Consider the following 19,780-nt stretch of genomic DNA (forward strand, 5'->3'; position numbering starts at 1 on the left):
CTCACATGTCTGGCACATTAAATGATGCACTGACGACATCACCTTTAACTGATGCTCCCACAACAGCTTTTCTACCTGAATTCCTTTCAACACACAAACACTGGTTCTTCAGAATAACTATCTTAATCTTTTAATCACAAAGCTATACCAACACTTCATCATGCATTTTTTTACTGACAGATACAGTCTTTGTGTATCTGCTGGAGGAACTTAGCAGGGAAGGGAAATGCCAGCTGCAACAGAAGAGGACACTGGTGCAGGTGGCAGATTTGTGTTCTACAAAACTCCAGATGCACTGTCCTGATTAATAAATTAATGATTAATAAAGTCTTGCAGAGGTTTTCCTACCCTGAAGGAAATTTCCAAGTTTTCTCCACCCCAAATATCCATTCCAGCATCATATGTTCCAATTTCCTGAAAGTAATCTCTGTCTATTGAAAAAAGGCCTCCTGCCATTGTAGGTGTCCTGGGGGGAGAGAAAAAAAAATCATATTGGTCACTGTAAAAACATACTTACATACATTTCACACTTACACTGACAAAATAGCTGTTTGCTTCCCAAGTTCCTAGCATATTCCTTCTCAGTAAGCTTCCTTTCAAACTCTGTTACTGTTGGTGTAGTAGCTAGCTCATACTTTTCCATAGATGGAATTGGGTAGTGGCAGTTCTCCTTATCTTCTCACTGCAAACTGGGGTCTGGATAGAGAAACTGTCCCTAGAAAGCTGCTGCCATTCCTGAGAAAGACTTCTGTCTCCAACGCTGGTAACTCATAAAAAAGAAACCAGTTTCACACAGGAAAATTATACTTCAGGCTACTGTTCCTGAAACAGTCTTGGGAGGCCATTAAGCAGCCTGCTTACTTTCACTTTTATTGCTTCACACCAGAAAATTGTACAGTCAAGGCTGCATCTAGATTTTCCTTACAGATTCCTTATTGGTACAAAAAAATAAAACTCTGCTAGTAGTTTCTCAGAGCTTTAGAAACATCTCCCAAATTTCAACTTTTTTAGACAACAAATATACAATAAGTAAATTACATGTCAGACCAATCTCATAACTTTATAGTTCAATTATTTACACTTTTAGCATAAATTATTTCATACCGCTAGCTATTTTCCTGAAATGTTTAGGGCTTTTTCTGAAAGACACATTAAATACAAGCGAGGTCACAAACTAACTAAAAACTTGTGTCCTTACACCTGCTAAAAGGAAACAGAGGGAGGAGAGCAATATCCTGAGAAGACCTCTTAATTTCTTAAACTAAAGACAAACAAAAACCAGCAAAGGCTGGATCCTGAGCTTTACTGTAAGTAAATAGTGCCCAGCTTTCAGAAAAGTAAGGACAAAAAATGTAAGTTTGCAATTGTTAAAAGGTACACATTACACACAAGCTATCTTCCTCATTACCTTTGCCATAAACCTACATGACATCCAAGTATAAATTCACCTCCCATTCTACCTTTTAAGACTTAAAGTTTGCATATAAATGCACATGCAAATATATATATATACATGCATGTACCAAAAATCAATGCATTTTTACAAAACAGAGTTTACTGTTGTTGTAATAAAAGATAAAAACAAGGTTCAATTAAAAAAAAGAAAAAAGGTTTGTTAAAATCTTCTGCATTGTTATAGGTGTTACCTGAAAACTAGTAATTCTCCAGTAATTAACATAGAACTGAAAAATATTTTCAAAGTGACAAAGTGGTTGATTCCTTTACTTCTACCAAAAGTTACCGACAAACAATCCATGCAAGAACTTTTGTGTTGTTCCTTCAATCAGACAAAAAAGATACTACAACGTTTGGCTAAGTACTTAACAACCTTAAGTATTTACTTTTGAGTTTATCATAAAAAGCAGATATCAGACAAAGATCTTAAGCAATTTAATAAATTCTCAGTACCTAACCGGGAGGGTTCGGTCTCCTTTCCGTCGATCCATCTCTCTCTGAGGAACGGGGTACCAACGAAAATTCAACTTCCAGTTGAATCCACCATAGGTCATGTCAGAACCTGCCATGTATTCGAAGGTGTCATCACTGATTACATCAATGATGGGACACACTACTGTCCTCCTAGAAAAAGGAAGGAAGCAAAATTATTAAATTTTAAACTAATAAAATCTATTAGTTAAAAGGGTAAAGAAGATGTTTGGGTTTTTTTTTTTTAATTATTGTTTTTACACATTCAGTTGAAATTTTTATAATACCATCTCTTAACAATATTATTCAACAAATTATCAGGAAGCATACTAAAATTCTGTCTTGCTAATTGTAAATCTGATACAATTCTGGCAGTGCCAGATATTTTTTTAAATCATATTTGCATTATTACCAGTAATAAATATTCATCCCTCTGCAGACAGAAATAATGATCCCAACTTTCTTATTGCTACATAGAAAACAAGAGGTTCTTGTTTCTAGTTGAGTGGTAAAAGTAACTTGTGTGTTTTGAAATGAAAACTTGGATATTAACTTTGGGTAAGTATTTTTATACATACTCAGGACTCAGAGATGATAGTAATTGTTAACAATGTACATATACTACATCACAGCTGATAGAAAGTGTCCTCGTTGTCTGCTGTCCTGACATTATTAACACACACATTCACTGAAACCAATCTAATCATCTTAAAGACACCTAAGTAACCATGCTCAAAGCAGTCTTCTCATGGGAAGGTCTGTAAAGATTCAGAGGCTGCTTGCAACTGAATTCAAAGGACTTAAGTCAAGATATTTGCACAAATTGTAAAAATGTATGTATTGTAGTCTCACAAAAGCTGATTAATGATAACAAAGTTTACTTCATCTTTGCACTGTGCTGAACTAAGATTCTTCATTATTTGTAGCTTACTCATCATGTAACACTGTATTTTGTAACATCAAATTGGAAGTGTGATTTTTATCTATAACAATAAAAAACTAGGGATCTTTAGCACCATGTTTTATTCTATTTAATATGTAGACTACTAACAGACTAGTGCACAACTACAGCTACTGCTTAGATGTACGGATATTTTATAAAGCAGGCAATTCTCTCACCTTCATTCCCAACACAATTTCCATCATGTATATAAGTGCAGATCAGTGTGATTCCAGTAATTATTCTAACTTTAGAACATACACAGCCCAGATTTCCACAATCAAAACCATTATTTAATAAAGAAATCACAACGAGATCCTGAAAACAGTTCTTGTTCACAGTGTTAGTGCTACATGAAATCAGGGCTTGATTCCTTTCTCAAGAATACCTACCCAAATTCATGAAGGAATAGGCCAAGCTGCAGACTGAAGACCTCAATTTCCCCTTATTCCTCAATTTCATTCATTGCTCCCGCTATTTAACACATTATTCCATGTATCCCAATATAGACTTCACTTGAAACAGAGTTTTACTTTTAAAACTTTAACTGAATTAGCCTTTCATCCTTACACCAATGACAATTTATTCAGCTCTTCAGAAAGCAGATATTTGCTGGTAGGCTATTTTGTAATACTTGGAAAAATTTTTAATAAGTAAAAAACCAAAGATGGGGGAATAAATGGAAAATTACCTGTCAGCTTTGATCCTTGCCAGCAGAGGTTCAAGCCAGCCTACTGTACATTCACAATGAGCATCTAAGAAGGTGATGACCTGGCCTTTAGAAGCAGCAGCTCCCTTTAATCTTGCTCTAATCAATCCAGAACGCTGTTCCATTCGAATCACATGAACAGGTACTTTTAATTTTTTCACATAACTCTCCAGTGGTCTTTTCAAGAAGTCTGCAAAGAATGATCAAAACCATTAGCTATGTAGTTCAGCTTCTTTTTTTTTTTTTTTCAATGGAGTGACTTGAATCAAGATACATTTCCCCTGTTCTTGTCTATCCTTTTTCTACTTTCTCAGCTAGTTTCCTCCACACTTCACAATACTCCTTTCCACATCTCCCAAATGTTTCACTAAATAGCACAGAAAGTTCTTCCTCCTCTTTATTTCTTCATTATGGAAAACCCAAAAAGGAAGAGAGGGTTGAACACTTCCACAAAACCAAGATGGGAGTCACAAGTTTTTATGGCAGGGATGTGACAGCTATTTTCAAAAAGATGCATAAGTGCTCTTGGACTTCTCTACCAAGGAAATTCAGAAATGGTTTTGACTAGCTGAATATAATGAATTGCCTCCTACAGTAATGCAACTTAGATATAATATCTTTGTGAGAAGTTTAAAACACAATCAAACTGATTTTTCAATTGTGCTTTCTCTAGGGTTTTCTGGTTAATATTTTTTATATTATATTATCACCGTAACAGCTAAAAAAAAAAAAGAAATATATTAAGTTATACATAAATGAGAATCTGTAACATGAATTACAAAGAACAAGTTATTCAAAATACAACAGTCAGTTACCATACACCCAGAGACCCAAAATTACCTGCACTCCAAAGAGCTATTGGGTTGTGATGATTGATGCCAAGGGAAGAACAAAGAAGTGAGGGAGAATGCAATGGACAGTCACAGAAAGAGACTTCTGCGATAACTCGCAGTTTCAAAATGCGGAAAAAGGGCAAAATAGTCTTACTGCACAGCTATGGAATATTAGACTGTACACTCAAAGCACATGGGAGTTGAAAGTTGTACCACAACAATGCATGGCCTGTAGTAGGATTTCACATAAGGTTGAAAGTACCTCATACAAAAATAAGTGTGACACTGGAGGGGTGGGGGGAAAGCTCAGCATGAACTCTTAGTGACTCTTTTGTAAACCTCAAGAGGGAGGGTTGACTTGAAGGTGATTACCATGCCTTACCACTTCTCCAGATGAATGAGTTCTAATTGCCTTCTCATGTTTTTCTGTGCATTGTTGGACTACCACTAAAACCCACAGAAATAAGTTCTGACGTGTCCTGAAAGCTAAACTGCGCTAAAAGTATATGAGTTTGATACATCTAAATCTTTGTCTCCAGAGAAACTCAAAGTAACTTAATTCTGATTTTGCATATGAACAGAGACTCAAATTAATATATGTTTCTTAGTACCAACCAAGTGCACATGTCAGAACATTTTGCAAGGCTTTTGGGGTGGAGCACAGAGATCACGACTGAGTCTGTAGCAAATATAGTCTCATCTCTTTACAGTGTAGTTTTCCAAAGCCACTAATTTAAAAGAACTAGTATCATGGCAATATTTATAGCTTTAATGTACACATAATGTACACAGAGAGGGTGTGCAGCATTTCTCTCTATGCTCACCATCTGATGAGAAAGTCACACAAATCAATATGTTTCTCTGCACATCTCAAGTGTAATACTGATAAGCTTTTAAAGTAGTTCCATCCACATTAAACTTCTCTGTGTTAACAGAGAAGTTAACTTTAACATTAACTTCCATTAATATGGCCTGTGACATTGGTTCATGAATGTAGTTACATTAACAGAATGGTAAAATTCTGGCAGAGGGAAGAGAGAAAGATTGCAATAATATAAAGGCAGCCAGTCAAGAACTTGCATAAAACACAAACTTACATACAGCAAGTCATGCTCAATGCATTGCATATGAAAATCTTCAGTCCTACTTACATTTTATTGGTAAAGTATTTAAAATTTCAATTTATCAAGTACTTTTAACTTATTTTTCTCTAAGAAAGAATCAGAGATGTGTGCAGTGTTTTCACTACAGAGGGAAAAAGGTTAAGAACAGCCCTTCTCTCATGTTTAACCATCTCCATAAGGATATTCTTATGAACTATCACCTTGTTCAAACCTGCAGAAGGGACTATTCCCAGAAACAAAACATTGTGACAGACCTCCAGTAACTGTGTCCTTAAAATATCACTAGAGCTCCAGCAAAATATGCAGAAAAGATAAAGCTTGATCTCTCATCTCTATAAAAGCATAGTAAATAATTCAGGCATCAAGATTTCTGAAGTTCCTCTGCTACCAGCAGTTAGGGTAAAATGTTCAAATCGAAGCAGCTAATTTTCCCTCCAGAACACCCTCTCTAAGAGCAATACACATCCCTTACAAATTGCTCCCTTTGTTCAAGTAGTAGGAAACTAGCTTTTTTGATTAGTCATGCATCCAGAAACTAGTAATAGTTTTTTATAAGGAAGACTTGATTTTTTTCCTTTAGAGAAAAAAACCCCCAAATCTTTGCATAATCTTTTAATGAATACAATATACTTTGGCCTACAAGAAACATCAGGATAAAGCCATGAAGATGACTTTTTATTCAAACCTACTGGTCATACTAAATTCTATGCTGAATACTGAGATGAGAAGTTTTATGCATTACAGAGTCAGCTGGTTATAAACGACTCAGGATTAGGGCTGACTAACTTTTTAGCATTGCTTCATATACTTCACAACAGAGTGAGGTTTGATAGTATTTAAAAAAACCAAACATCTCCACAATACTTCTAATTTGGAACATTAAGAATTCATGTAGTTTCATAGGTATAACAATAACTCTTCGTGGCGGATATTCTTTTCAAGCCTTTTCTCTGCGAAAAGGGTGCGTAGTTTTACCTAGGACTGAGCATTTTCTGTGGAAATAGCAGAACTAAGGAAGACAAAAGAGCAAATATATTCAGTTCAAGTCAACTAAGTGCATTAGTTGAAAAATACCTTGCCAATTCTATTACCAAGTCACACTCATATGAATATAAATGAAAAATTAGGTTTCAACCCTTTTTTTTATTAAACTACAATAAAACACAGGTTTATCATTTTTGTAAGCATGCAAACATGTTTTCTTAAGAAGTACAAATATTTTTGTAAGCATTGTTGGCAGGATTTAGTTGCAGTCACATTGCTTTGACCTGCATCTCTGTGGCTAAGTTCTGTGGATGTGGTCTATCCTGATGCAATCTGCCTGCCACACTTGGCTACTGGGTGCTGACCTAGTCTGAGGTACCAGCTAATTGTGATTTCTCCTGTTAACTGTTTCAAACTAGTTACCAAAGATCAATACTTCAAAACTAAAGTTGCAGTTCTGATCAGTAACTAGAGAACAATTTTACAGATACGTCTTGTTTCTCCAACGCTTTTCTTTTGGGTGTAAATAAATGCATGCTATTATGCAAATTCATTCTTCTAAGAGCATGACACTAGCAGGTACAAAGTGTGTGCTTCAGGCAGACTGAATGCTTACTTTATTCCAATTAAAATGACTCTGATGTTAGAATTCAATATACAATACTCAGGCTGAACATTGTATTTCTCTGGAAAAGTACGCTGTTTTATTTCAACACAAACAGAATGCCTAAGTAGCAAACACAAACCCTTCACATCTTCAGGCTTCGTACCCTTCTGTTTTGTTTAATGTAAAAGCATGCTTGATGGAACCATAACAAGTTCTTGGAAAACAGAACAAAAATAACCCCTCTCAGTAATTGTTGAAAATAACAACAAATAGAAGATGCCTAAGTGATCTGAAATTAAGATCATGGGCTTCAAAAAGAAATGCTGGAACAGGTTCGGTAACAGCACCAAAGAAAGTACGAAATGCTCTTTCAGCTGGGAATTAATATGTTTTTATTACCAGACCCAGAAAGAGAAAATTTCTGGGTCTGGTATAGCATGTGGCTATCTAGAGAAAGCCACATTCTTTTTTAAGTGGACTAAAATCCTATGATTCATAGTGAGGACATCTTATCGCTATGTTGAAATTGATTTTTTTCTAAAACAGAAACTGAAGAGGCAAAACACAAGTAATATGATGTCCACATATTCTAATATTAGCTTGCTCTTTATTTCTAGCTCACACTGAAAACTGACCTGTCACAAATAATAATTAGCACTGATGTGAATTAGTGCTAAGAACTGTTTTGATATTTGATAAATAAAATGTAGAATTTTTACATCAAGTTTAAAGACTACAACAAATCAAGAAGTATAATTACAAATTACCCACAAGTACAAGAAGCAAAAATTTGATGTTGTGCCTTTGTAAAAGTAAAATTTGATCATGCCTCTTATTTAATTTGGAACACGTTTCTGTGGCACTTTGCATAGGCATTTCTCCTCTGCTGCCGGAATGTAATTGTATTTAATGCTTCTGTTCTTTCTTCCAAATTGCACTGGAATTAGCTGAAGCACTTAGAATTGGGTAAAAAAGGAAAAGCAAAAGTGAGGGTGCCCAAGAGAGGAAAGGAGCAGAGACAAGTGCAAACACAACCCGAGTGTGTGTGCTGTTCCCCGCTCAGCAAAGCAGAGCGGTGCGAGCTCAGCTGGCTGATGGGATCTGTCCATGCTCCACAGGCAGCTGTGCCCCACACCGACCCAGCCAACCAGCCAGGCATCATGCACACACACATAACCTGAAGGGGCAGCTCAGTATGTTTGCTACCTTCGTGGTAGAGCAAAAACCCACTTCTAATGCTCCTCAGCTACAAAAGCTCCTCTTAACCACGGTAAGTTCCTAACTATCCTAAAACCTCCCCTTACACTGTAACCTGTGTATCATGGGGCTGCTTGGGGCAAACCCAGCTCCTCTCTTCAGACACACAGATCTTGGGCAGATCTTGTCACCTGGACAACAGTCAGACATCTTACTCTGAAACTGGAATTACCATAGGCAGCAAAACACCAATTTGGCATCACTAGAATAAGAAGCAACAGGCTGAGATGTCAGCATGCTGTAAAACTCTCCTTTGCCTTACACGTGGGAATTCCTTCTGATACAGGCAACAGCCTGCAACTGGTGACTGTCAAGACTTTTTCTCTAGTGTCCTACTACATCTGCTCCAGTTGAAAACTTTCAATATAGAAATAGAATGAAAAAAAAGGTGGATCAATATAAAAATATAGACATGTTTTATTTAGTAAACCTGTTCTACCTTCTCACCTCCATCTGACAACACAAGGAAAAAAAGCACTTCATAACCCATGCCATCAAGAAATATTAAGAACAAGCCAAAAATCAATTATTAACCAAAATTAAATGTTAAGTATTTTACAGAATATTATTTTTATTTCTAATATAGTGCAATTAAAAACTATGAAGATTAAAATCTAAATAATATTATTACATTTTACAAAAAAATCAGCTTCCAGTCTTGCTTATTACACGTGGCAAGTGTCATTTTGAAGCATAGAGTTTTCGTCTGGAGCACTGTCTATTAAGAAATGAAACCTCTTGCAGCACAAAAACTGAATTTTAACTTCCCATGAACTGAATAATCAAAATTGATCCCTCTGAACACTGAGCCTAACCGTGGCAGTGACAGTAAATTTAAATGTGTGCAACAAACAGAGCTGCCTTTGCTATTATTCACCAGGTGATTCAAGTATTAAACGCCCTCAAGCTGCATGAATGTGATCAAATTCTAAATGCAAAACACTAAAACTGTAGCAAAACACACAGTCCATGCTGCCAACACAAAAGTAACCAGACAGATGAAGTTACACCAGCTTCCAGTGCAGAATAATCCATCTGTATTTCAAAATGGGCATTGCTCCCTCTGCCTTCCCCTGCCCCAGGTGCTGTGTTTTGCTAAGGAGGGTTAGACCCAAATCAAGGATCTTGGAACCCAGGAAATTCCTCTGACTGCCCTGGAGGATTTGATACCCTGACTGGGGGCTCGGAGACCTTGGCACAGAGCCCAAGACCTCTGTGCCTTTGATCTGGACCCATGGAAAAAAATTACCAACCTTATATGAGGATTTACAAGCCACGAAAGTTTAAGCAGAAGGATAGTGAATTTATCACAGGATGAGAACGTAGAATTTTGGGGTTTTTAGAATTGGGGTTCAGGAGACAAGATGGAGGAATCTGGGTATGTCCAGTCTTTCTCCTCCTTCCTTTTCTTGGCCTCCATCTTCTGCTGTGACTGTGGCATTTTGGATTGGTTTAGAGTAGAAACACATGGTCTAGCATAGGTGATAGGTATTGGGAAGTTATGGTAAATAACGTACATGTAGTTTTTAGTATAAAAAGATAACACTGCCCCGAGGGCGGCCAGTGTGCCTCAACCCAACCTGCTGGACAGACCTGCAGCGGGCTGGAGAAAGAATGCTATAGATAAGAAACAATAAACAACCTTGAGAACCAGAACAAAAGAATCCTGACTCCTTCTTCGACCGCTGGGCTGGGAAAAGAGACTTGTACGCATCTCGGAGTCACTCTGACCAGCAGAGATTCTGAGACAAGACAGCTTCAGATTTGGAAACACGAGGATCAGCAGGTCAGGCACCGGTGCTGTCCTTACCTCTCTCGCTGGCGTCGTCGACGAGCACGATCTCCTCGAGCATGTGCCGCGGGGAGCGGTTGATCACGCTGTGCACCGTGCGCAGCAGCGTGCTCCACGCCTCGTTGTGGAACACTATGACCACGCTCGTCGTGGGGAGGTTGTCTGCATACACCTTCGTTTTACACCTGCAAACCAAGTTAAAGCAGGTATTTGTAAAGGTCAAGCCTTCAGTCTGAGGTTTTTCTTGAGGATTCGCTACTGACATCCCAGATATATCAATTTTATGCAGTGTGACAAAGGAGCACACGGTGCACATTTTATACACGCTCAAAGTGCTATAAAGTGCACCAAATTAAAAGAGAATTATATTCACTTTCCAAAAATTAACATGGAAAATCATAGGTTTACCTCTCTTAACAGCCTATATAGGGCATTTATATAAACTATGACATACACTTCAAGTAACCCCACATGGCCACCCCACACCCCAAATATTTACATTCTGCAATGCTATTTTGAAACAATGATGTTTGCATTACCTTCTAGAAAAAGCAGTACACTGTACACAAAGTACTGATCACAATTCTGAAAAAATTCCAATTCTGCTCTAAAAAATAACCACACAACTACAAGTGTTCTCTGAAAAGATCTGCTCCTCCTGCACATTTCAAAATGACACAGTTACTTATGTAAGATTTGATGCTAATAATCTTTTAAGAATCCAAATTAAAGAGATATATGCAGATCTCAAACAAAAGGAAAACACCGAGGTGGAAAAAGAAATATATTCAACAGAGCTCCATTCCAACAAAAAAGCTTTTATTAGATCCCAAATTGTTGAGTCAGTTCACTGTAATGTAACCTGATCTCAATGCTACAATACATTAACAAGTATTCATGACTATCATCCTAACAGCAGCACTGTCCAAGAGCTTGAGAAGCACAGAGTGCATATCCTCTACCCTAAATATCCAAAAGCAGTGCTTAAGGAGCAGCCTGCCAACACAACAGGATCATGGTGTCAGCATCCAGTACCACGCCAAACAGTGACACAAGGAATGTCAGCCAGAACTAGGCTCCCAACATCAATATTTAATTAGCTGGATAACTCATTTAGCCAGAGCTCTTCTCAGAGCAGCTCTCACAGCAAACCAGCACTTCAGCTCTGAGGTGGCGACAAAAGCCCAGCATGCAGACATCTCGGAAAGGATCAGTAAGTCCAGGTGCAAATGAAGAAATACCTGGAAGGGCTTCTGTGAAACCATTTCTGGGAATTGAAGCAGTCGGATCAGGCACTATCTACCTCCAATATTATGCCTACTTATTATACAACTATGCCAAATTTAATTATTCATCACACTGAACCAAACATTATAAAATCTTTATGGAAAGCTCCCACATATCCCTATGTTATCCTGATTTATTTCACATGTTAAAAAAAAAAAAAAACCAAAAAAAACTTGCAAAGCATGCCAACTGAAAAGGCTACTTCTTTGGTACACCTTGAAAAATAAAATAGCTTTTCACAAAAACACTATGAATTTCAGATGAAAAATTCAATCATAAGCCAAATAATTTTATCACCCATGTTTGCCATTTGTTCAGTCTGCTTTGCTACTTTAAACCCAAGATGTTTTATCCCTTCTGCTGCATTGCTCCCTAGACCAGAAAATAAGTTTCTGATTGTAGACCTTCAGCTACAATAGTAATACAAATCTACCAATTGCTCCTCTACTTTTTGCAAGAATATTTGTCAAAAAGTTGAGAGAAGTCTGTTAGAAGTTCTCTATGAAAAGAAGTAACAATGTGTCATTCACCAGGAATGTCATGCTGGGATAGCCACAGGATCTACTATTGTAGTATGAAATCTCATCTTCAGCCTTACCTTTTATCATGGTTTTACAGAAGATTTTATTTTACTGAGCTTAGATCAATGAGCTGGTATAAACATCAGCCAAGTGATCAGGGCCTACAATGTTTATACAGCATTGCACTGTCTGAAGTATAAATATATCAGAACATTTGAGATCTGTAATTGAGGGGAAGCTTTTTGGCACTAACAGGAAGGCTTACAGGAGTTTTTGAGTACCTTCCTCCCCAGTGCAAGGCATTCCTCCTGCTGTGTCCTGCAGAAGGTGAATCTCCCCCTTGCCATAATGAAACATGTCTATTCTCACCCTCTGAGGTCAGCCCTTGCAGGGTAACAGGTTAGGAGTGACCCTGCACTGGCACTTGGCTGCTGGCTGGGTCTAACCCATGGCACGTGTTTACCAACACACAAAAGGCTGCCAGCACTAACACAGGGGTGGTTTCATACCAACACTGGCTGGGCATTTTTGAATGCTATTCTTAACAAAGTGTTTGGTATTAAATGATTCTGGACTCATTGATGCAGGCAAAACAAATGAAAGGGTTGAAAGTATGAGACCTGGTTTTTTATACTCCTTTTACCTGCCCTTCTATATACACCTTTTAGCTACATCTGTACAAATTGCTATGAATACAAATAAAGCCTCCTGTTTTGAATTTTGAAAACACTGGTAACTCCTTCTGCCCCAGGAATATATTGCTGCAGTACATAAGGCAAATAAAATAGAACACTTGATGCCCATGATTAGACATCAGCCTTCTAAGGAAACATCATGTTTTATTCTATTAACAAACATTTAAATTAAGAATTCTTTTGTCTTTCATTTGAAAACAAATTACCCCAGAAAGAAGTACTATAGAATTTAAAATGAAGCATTAGCTTCAACCCAAGTTATGCAACATTAGAAGCAGAATAAAACCATGAGGGGTATGACACACAGGCTATGAATTAAGGACAATTTGAATTTTAATGAGCTACTAATACATTATGTTCCTTTAGTTGGATCATGCCTCAAACTGTTTTAAAATTGAGTGCATAACATTAGGAAGGCATACCATCCCCAGTAATTTAATGAAGACTCCAAACAACAGCTGAGAATGTCTACTCCTCATGGAATGCATCATCCTTCCTTTAATCTGCAGCACTCACTGTAGATTATGCAAACTCTCAGCTAATGTGACTCCATATATTATTTAGATTGTGGAAACTCCCCAAAAACATCATGTATTTTAAATACAGAGACAGAAAAAAAATAGCCCGGGTTGTTAAAATACAGAGTAATGACGTTTGTCTTGCCAAGCCTCTGTTACAGGTGATGGAGCCCTGCTTTCCTGGAGATGGCTGATCACCTGCCTGCCCATGGGCAGTGGTGCATAAATTTCTTGCAACATTTTTGTGTGGCTTTTGCTTTCCTGATTACACTGAATAACTCAACCCATAAGTTTTTCCACTTCTACCCTTCTGATTCTCTCCCTCAGCACACTGTGGGGGCAGTGAGCAAGTGGCTGCCTGGGGTTCAGTTGGCAGCTGTGGTCAAACCACAACAGAAATAAAGGGGAAAATTACATAGGAAATAGAATTAAAATTATCAAAAGAGTTTTAATGCTCCATCAAAATCAGATGTGAGAAAAAATAATTAAGTTTAGTACCTAGGTTTTTTAAAGCTGTTTTACAAAAACACCACTATAAAGACATGACCCTGCTCTGACCTTTGTAAGATGCTCACACTTACTCTTCACAGGCTTTTATCTTTTTGCAATCTTGCATCATTCATTCAGAATATTGAGTACTGCATTTTGGTCTGGGGCCTTCAACATAAGAAGGACATGCACTTGTTGAAGCAAAAAACCTGAGAGAATTTTATTCACTGGACTAAGTATAACCACTTGAAAACTACCTGATGCTACTTCAAATGCATCTGAAGAGCCACAGAATAAACTGCTTTCCTACATTCTCTTTCAACCCAGAGTACAAATAGTCCACAGGAGACATTACAAAAATAACTAGAAGAGACAGCAAGTACAGCAATTATGTCCAAATAAAATTAAGCCATTAAATCTCACAGTTTAATTGTTGCTTCAGCACAAACTTGCAGGCAAGGAAGACAACTTTTCATTTTGCACTTTCTACAACATCACAACCATACACACTCAATCCTTCTCCACATCTGACAGAACTGGTAGCTTCTCTCACACCAGTGAGGGAATAAGGGAACAAATATACTTCGCCACTGCAAGGGCAGAAGAAATCTACCAGCTGATCCTACAAGATGCTTCAATTGAATTCATCAGAAGGTGAAATTCTTCTGATACCTCTCTGATCTCCTCAGTGTCCAATCAGAGATAAAAAAAGCTACTCCCTCTGGCCACAGCCAGGCATGCAGAGACTCCAGGAACTCGGGACAACACCTGTGCTATTTTCACACTGCCTCCCTCCTTCTATTGTTGGGTCTTTGACAAATATTCCAAATATGACATTAGAAATACCCTGCAACTCTGCAGCCATCTTATTACAAAATAGCACTTGGCATTTTATCAATATTTGAAAATTGCATTCATAGATCAATTTACTTGGAAATTATTCCTGAAACCCAAGATTGAGTGCTATGTGTGTAATGTTGGCAAATCTTGAAAGATATATATTTACAATGTTAGTAGTGATCTCTGCAAACCCTTCAAAGGCATACTAAATCATTTCTGAAAGTGAAAAACAAGGATTTATTATTTGGATAGCTCTTAAATACCTTTTCATGGACTAAAAAAAAAAAAATCACATCCCAAACAAAGCTACCAGCAGAAAAGAGGTCTTGTAGGAAATCAGTTAAACACTACCATAATGCTTACGCAGTGATATGCAGTGAGACACAATGAGAAAAACCTCATTCACTGAGGCACAACATGAAATAAATTTTAGATAATTTTCTAGGAAGATGAGGACATAATTATAGACTGCATTAGAAATAAATGCTACATTTCTAAAGTACAACAGGGCAGATTTCTACCTTTTCTGATGCTGCCAACATGTTATTCTCCACAGAGGAGAAATAAGAGAACAAGATACACATTGGAACTTTTTTTAATATGGATTGTTCAAAACAAGGCCACTGATACTTACCTAATAATGAAAATTAACAGAGTCAGACACTACCTGAGCTATGATTTGCTCTACTTCTTTCCAGTTTTATTCCCTATTCCACCAGCCTTTCAAAGGGACAAGCCATGAGCAATAATTTACAATGGCTCAAAAACACTAACAGCAGTAAAACATGTATGCAATCTTTGTTTTCTAGCCCAGTGCACAGAGCCCAGAGCACTCTGATAAAGAGCAGAGATGGAACACAAGTAGAAGTGTCTCCTGTGCACTGAGCAGCTCAGTTGGGAAATCCCAGTGGAGCTCAGATTGGTGCTCATACGTGCAGTACGGTAACACAGTGCCAATGCATTTTTGAAAGCTGAACTAGCAACAGATTGGGGCAGGAAGGGAAGCACATTTAGTCATCTTACAAATTTAATACAATCTTTCTTCTTGGATACTACAAACAACAGTTATAAATAAAAACTGCAGTTATAAATAAACTGCATCTCAGGACTTAAATTTGACAATGATACATAGGAATAATCCAAGTCTTGCTGAAAATCAGGTTAGAGCTGAAGTATTGTGGAAATACTACACAGCACAGCCTCTGTAATAAATTTGTTTAATATTACTGATGCAGTACAAACAACTCACATTTCAGTATTAAAATACATTGAGAGTCTCTGGAAAGTAAGCATCAGTATCCTTTGACTTGAAAACACACATTTATTTTCCTTTGAGGTTACAAAAGTTAATTCCAGATCGATAGAAAACAAAATCAGAAAATCTGAACTCCTCTCATGAAACTTCAGGTTTAATTACTGATATCTGATGAATATCACTGCAGTGCTATAAAATGTCAGTATTCCATTGCTTACCTGTTCATATGCTTTAAGTTATAGCCTGCAATAAAGTTAATGTTACAGAGCTGAGACACAGCTATGCCCAACAAGAAACCTCCTCTCTACTTGAATCCAGGTGAAAACAAGTTTTGAAATAAGACTCTGAGAGTCACCCTGAAGCTGCTGAGACTGACCTATATTTCCATCAAGGGAGAACGCCCTGTAGCAGGGTGTCAGAGAAAATGTCAGAACACTACATCAAGAACCACCAGGACTCAAGTCATGTGGTGTTTTTCTGATAATCACTGACTTAGTCTTTTCTGGATCACAGAATGTGCTGAGTTAGAAGGGACCCACAAAAATCATTGAGTATAAGCAGTAGCCTCATAATATCATTCAAGAGGGGGTGCTAATAAATCTGCTTTTTCCATAAATTTTAAGAACACTCCAAGCTCCTAAATTGAAGACAATCAAGCTGGATAAAGATCTGATTTTCATATAGAAGCAATACAGCTAAAAGGACTAAAAGCAATTCTTCTGAGAGATATGGGATCACTAGCTGTTGTAACATGCCAAACCACATTTCACTACTCAGATTTTGCATACCACCACGCCTTTAACTAGCAACTGAACAAAGAGAAAGCACTGCAAATAAGGTTACAACAAAACTTCACACTACCCTGAATCTGGTTCTTCCAATCAAATTAGAACAATTCATTTTAGGAAGAGAATTCTTTTCTGTAATTCACAATTCTTTTCTGTAATTCATATCACAACTTCAATCATCCTTTCTGAACCGGTGCCCTAGATGCAGGCAAATCCCTTATCCTTATTTAAACATTTTAACACAGCCTGCTTAATATCTGCCTTCAACAGTATCACATAATTTACCTGACATCAAGAGTATGAAATTTTCCTTTCTTCTGATCTCAAAGATTTGGATATAAGAAAGGTCGCATTATCTCATGAGTCAAGTAGAAATCTTCTTAAACCCTGAAAACAAAATCCAAAATGGTTCTTAAAACCATTGTGGTTACAGAATTCAAGCAGAACTTCACAAAAATAATACTATTTTCCTTATCCTGAAAGCGATCACAGAAAAGCATCTCTTGACAGAAGTAAAACCAATTCTGTCCTCAGAGACTGAAATGGAACCTAGATCTCTAGACCAATTATTTTCCATACCTGACCTAACAATCTGAATAAATTTCAGGATATGGTAGCTCATCCAAAATGGATGAGCATGAATAAGAAGATTGCAATTAAGAATGAGACTGCCAAGTGTTTGTGCACATACACATCTGTGTCTATCTCTCTCTCTCTCTGTATAGTGTAACCCCCTCCCACCACCAAAAAAAAACCCAAAGCAGTTTACAGGAAGTAAGCTGATTTTTTTTTTTAATGCTATTTTTTTCCCCTCTAAGCTTTCTCTAGGGGAAAGGTTTATAGGGAATTTCTTTCAGCTAACTCACTAAATCAATGTGAACAAGAACAATTCCAAACATTGATTCTGCAAGGGGCCAGTAACAAGCTATAGGCACCACAAAAGCCAGATGAAAAAACATTCCTGCTTGAAAGAACAGGAAGGTCTTTAATACCTCACATGCTTTCAGATTTCCATGACATTGCTGAAGTTACACTGCTGGTGGTGAGGTCAGCAGATTTCTTTACAGATTCCAGGTTAATTAACAGCCTGGATTTCTAGCTTAAGTCAAAAGCTCCTGAGTCTTCCACCACTTATGTTGACAACTTTGCTCTTTTTTTATTGTCTTTACATTACTATGACCTGAGCTAAATGATTACCCAAAGTTCACAAAGTATATCACAATTTATGGAGCCTAAATCCTCATGGCCTTATGGGGATTTTAATGCTCAGGTTCTATAAGAGAGCTTTTCTCCCCACTACATTCCACATAATCCAGTGCAACTGTGGGCTGCTGCCAAAAAATAACCCCACCTTTTGCCATTGCACTTTTGTCCTATCCCTTCTTTACACCAGATCTGGTAGTCATATGCCTGCTGTGTGTGTTGCTTCAGTTTGCTGAACAAACTATACTTTTTAGTGTTCATCCAGTCAGTGAACATTCAGGCCACACAATCATCAGATTAGTATCAACAGAAGTGATGAGAAAATGTCTTTCATCTGCAGTCCACATTTATACCAAATTATATGTAGTATAAAACCACCCCTGAACTATTCTCTTAAATGAAATAACTAAGTAGAGAGAACACTTTCACAAGCCTCATATAGAAGCAAATACCTTGAGTGCTGTCTTTTAAAAAACCCATGAAATATCACACTTGAGTCCCAAGACTACATTCTTGCATGCGTGCCTTCATTTGTTCTACTATGAATACTTCCACTCAAGCTATTTTCCTCACATTGAGATTGTGTTAATTTTATGGATGTGTTATATTTTGATTCAACTGTAGTATCCTGAATTATAGAGCAAATAAATTTGCTCTGAGAAGCTAAAATTTTGAATTTCAGTATATTCTCATGTACATATGTCATACTTAAAATCAACATTACATTTTTAAAGCACAGATATGAAAACCACATTGTGGTAACTGAAAAAATTTTATTGTATCATCTAATTAACAGTGCAGAAATCTAAATTCTGTTCTTTCCAACCAAAGATATGACAGAATGAGTCAGAATCACTATTTTACTAGATTTACTCAGAGAGGAGACCAGCATAATTGTCATAAACTCCACGACATACATGTAACATAGAAGAATGGCTTTTCACTTGGAAAACTGTCTACTTCCTCCCAGTTGTGGAATCAAACTTGGCAGCAGAAACTGAGAAGGGTGGTTTGATCCAGAAAAAAACCCTTCAATAATAACAATCTGACAACATTAATGTACCAGTCAAACATGAAGATCTCAGAGATATGCACTTTTTTTTTTCCATGAAGTGGCTGAAGTTGTAATTTGTATGGATTTAAGCACAGTTGACTCAAAATGTGTAGGGTCATATGGCTAAAAACTCTGACTACACTTTAACATGACTTATAGCACTCAAAGTACCAGCACACCTACCTTCCTGAGAACAGACAGTTTGAGAAAATGATAGTTAAAAGATCCCAGACTCTATGTAGAACTAACTGAGGTATAGTAAGATGCCTGACACCCTTAGTTCTGGCAAAATTATAACAATTGGGAAAAAGATAAAGAAATATCTTTTATGCCAAATTGTATAGAACCTGTAGCCTTGGCAAAAGGGTTGCTGAGGGATCAGCAAGGAGCATGGACACTCCCTGCTTGCTGCGGGTCTGCGTGGGGAAGACAATCACCAATCCAAGAAATATCAACTGCAAATATGACACCCTGCTAGCCCTGCATCACAAGCTCCATGGGGACCAGAGCCTACATGAACACAAAATCATTCTGCCACAGCTATGCCTTCATTGTTTGAAGACTTGATTGCTTGTGCCTGGAAAAAAAAGTGTTTTAAGCAGCTCTTTTCAAGTGAAAAAATTTCAGAATTCAGTTTAAACTCTCACAACAAGGAACAAATGTCTACTTAAAAGTTTTATATATTCCACAAATTGCTAACTAATGAGTTCAGGCTGGAAAGCTCAGCCTTAGAACACAATACTCATTCTTCATTTTGCAAAGCAGTTTCTGAAGCCACCTCCAACAGCAGTGAGAGCCAAACCAAGTCATACAACATGCGCAAATTCCATGCTTTCAACCCCCCTGCTTTCCAGCCTGAACACCAATCCAAGGCACACATGCACAGCTGAGCATGTACTTTACTCCCTGGCACCTATTTTATTCATTGCCTCCCTCATCTTCAGCAAAATCAAGGCAA

General features: G+C 37.4%; 1 protein-coding gene across 4 annotated transcripts in view; it reads right to left on the minus strand.

The window, feature by feature from the left end:
• The window catches only part of GALNT1 (polypeptide N-acetylgalactosaminyltransferase 1), a 108,165-nt gene that overhangs the window by 13,706 nt on the left and 74,679 nt on the right, over positions 1–19,780 (minus strand). For all 4 annotated transcript variants that reach the window (XM_050971363.1, XM_050971364.1, XM_030231424.2 and 1 more), the window contains exons 5-8: positions 10,191–10,357; positions 3,558–3,765; positions 1,909–2,079; positions 349–466 (exon numbers count right to left, since the gene is read on the minus strand). In XM_050971363.1, coding sequence (XP_050827320.1) covers positions 349–466; positions 1,909–2,079; positions 3,558–3,765; positions 10,191–10,357 — 664 coding nt within the window. The remainder of the gene's footprint in view (positions 1–348; positions 467–1,908; positions 2,080–3,557; positions 3,766–10,190; positions 10,358–19,780) is intronic.

The sequence above is a fragment of the Serinus canaria genome, chromosome 2 (assembly GCF_022539315.1).
Source record: "Serinus canaria isolate serCan28SL12 chromosome 2, serCan2020, whole genome shotgun sequence".
NCBI classification, from domain to species: Eukaryota; Metazoa; Chordata; class Aves; order Passeriformes; family Fringillidae; genus Serinus; species Serinus canaria.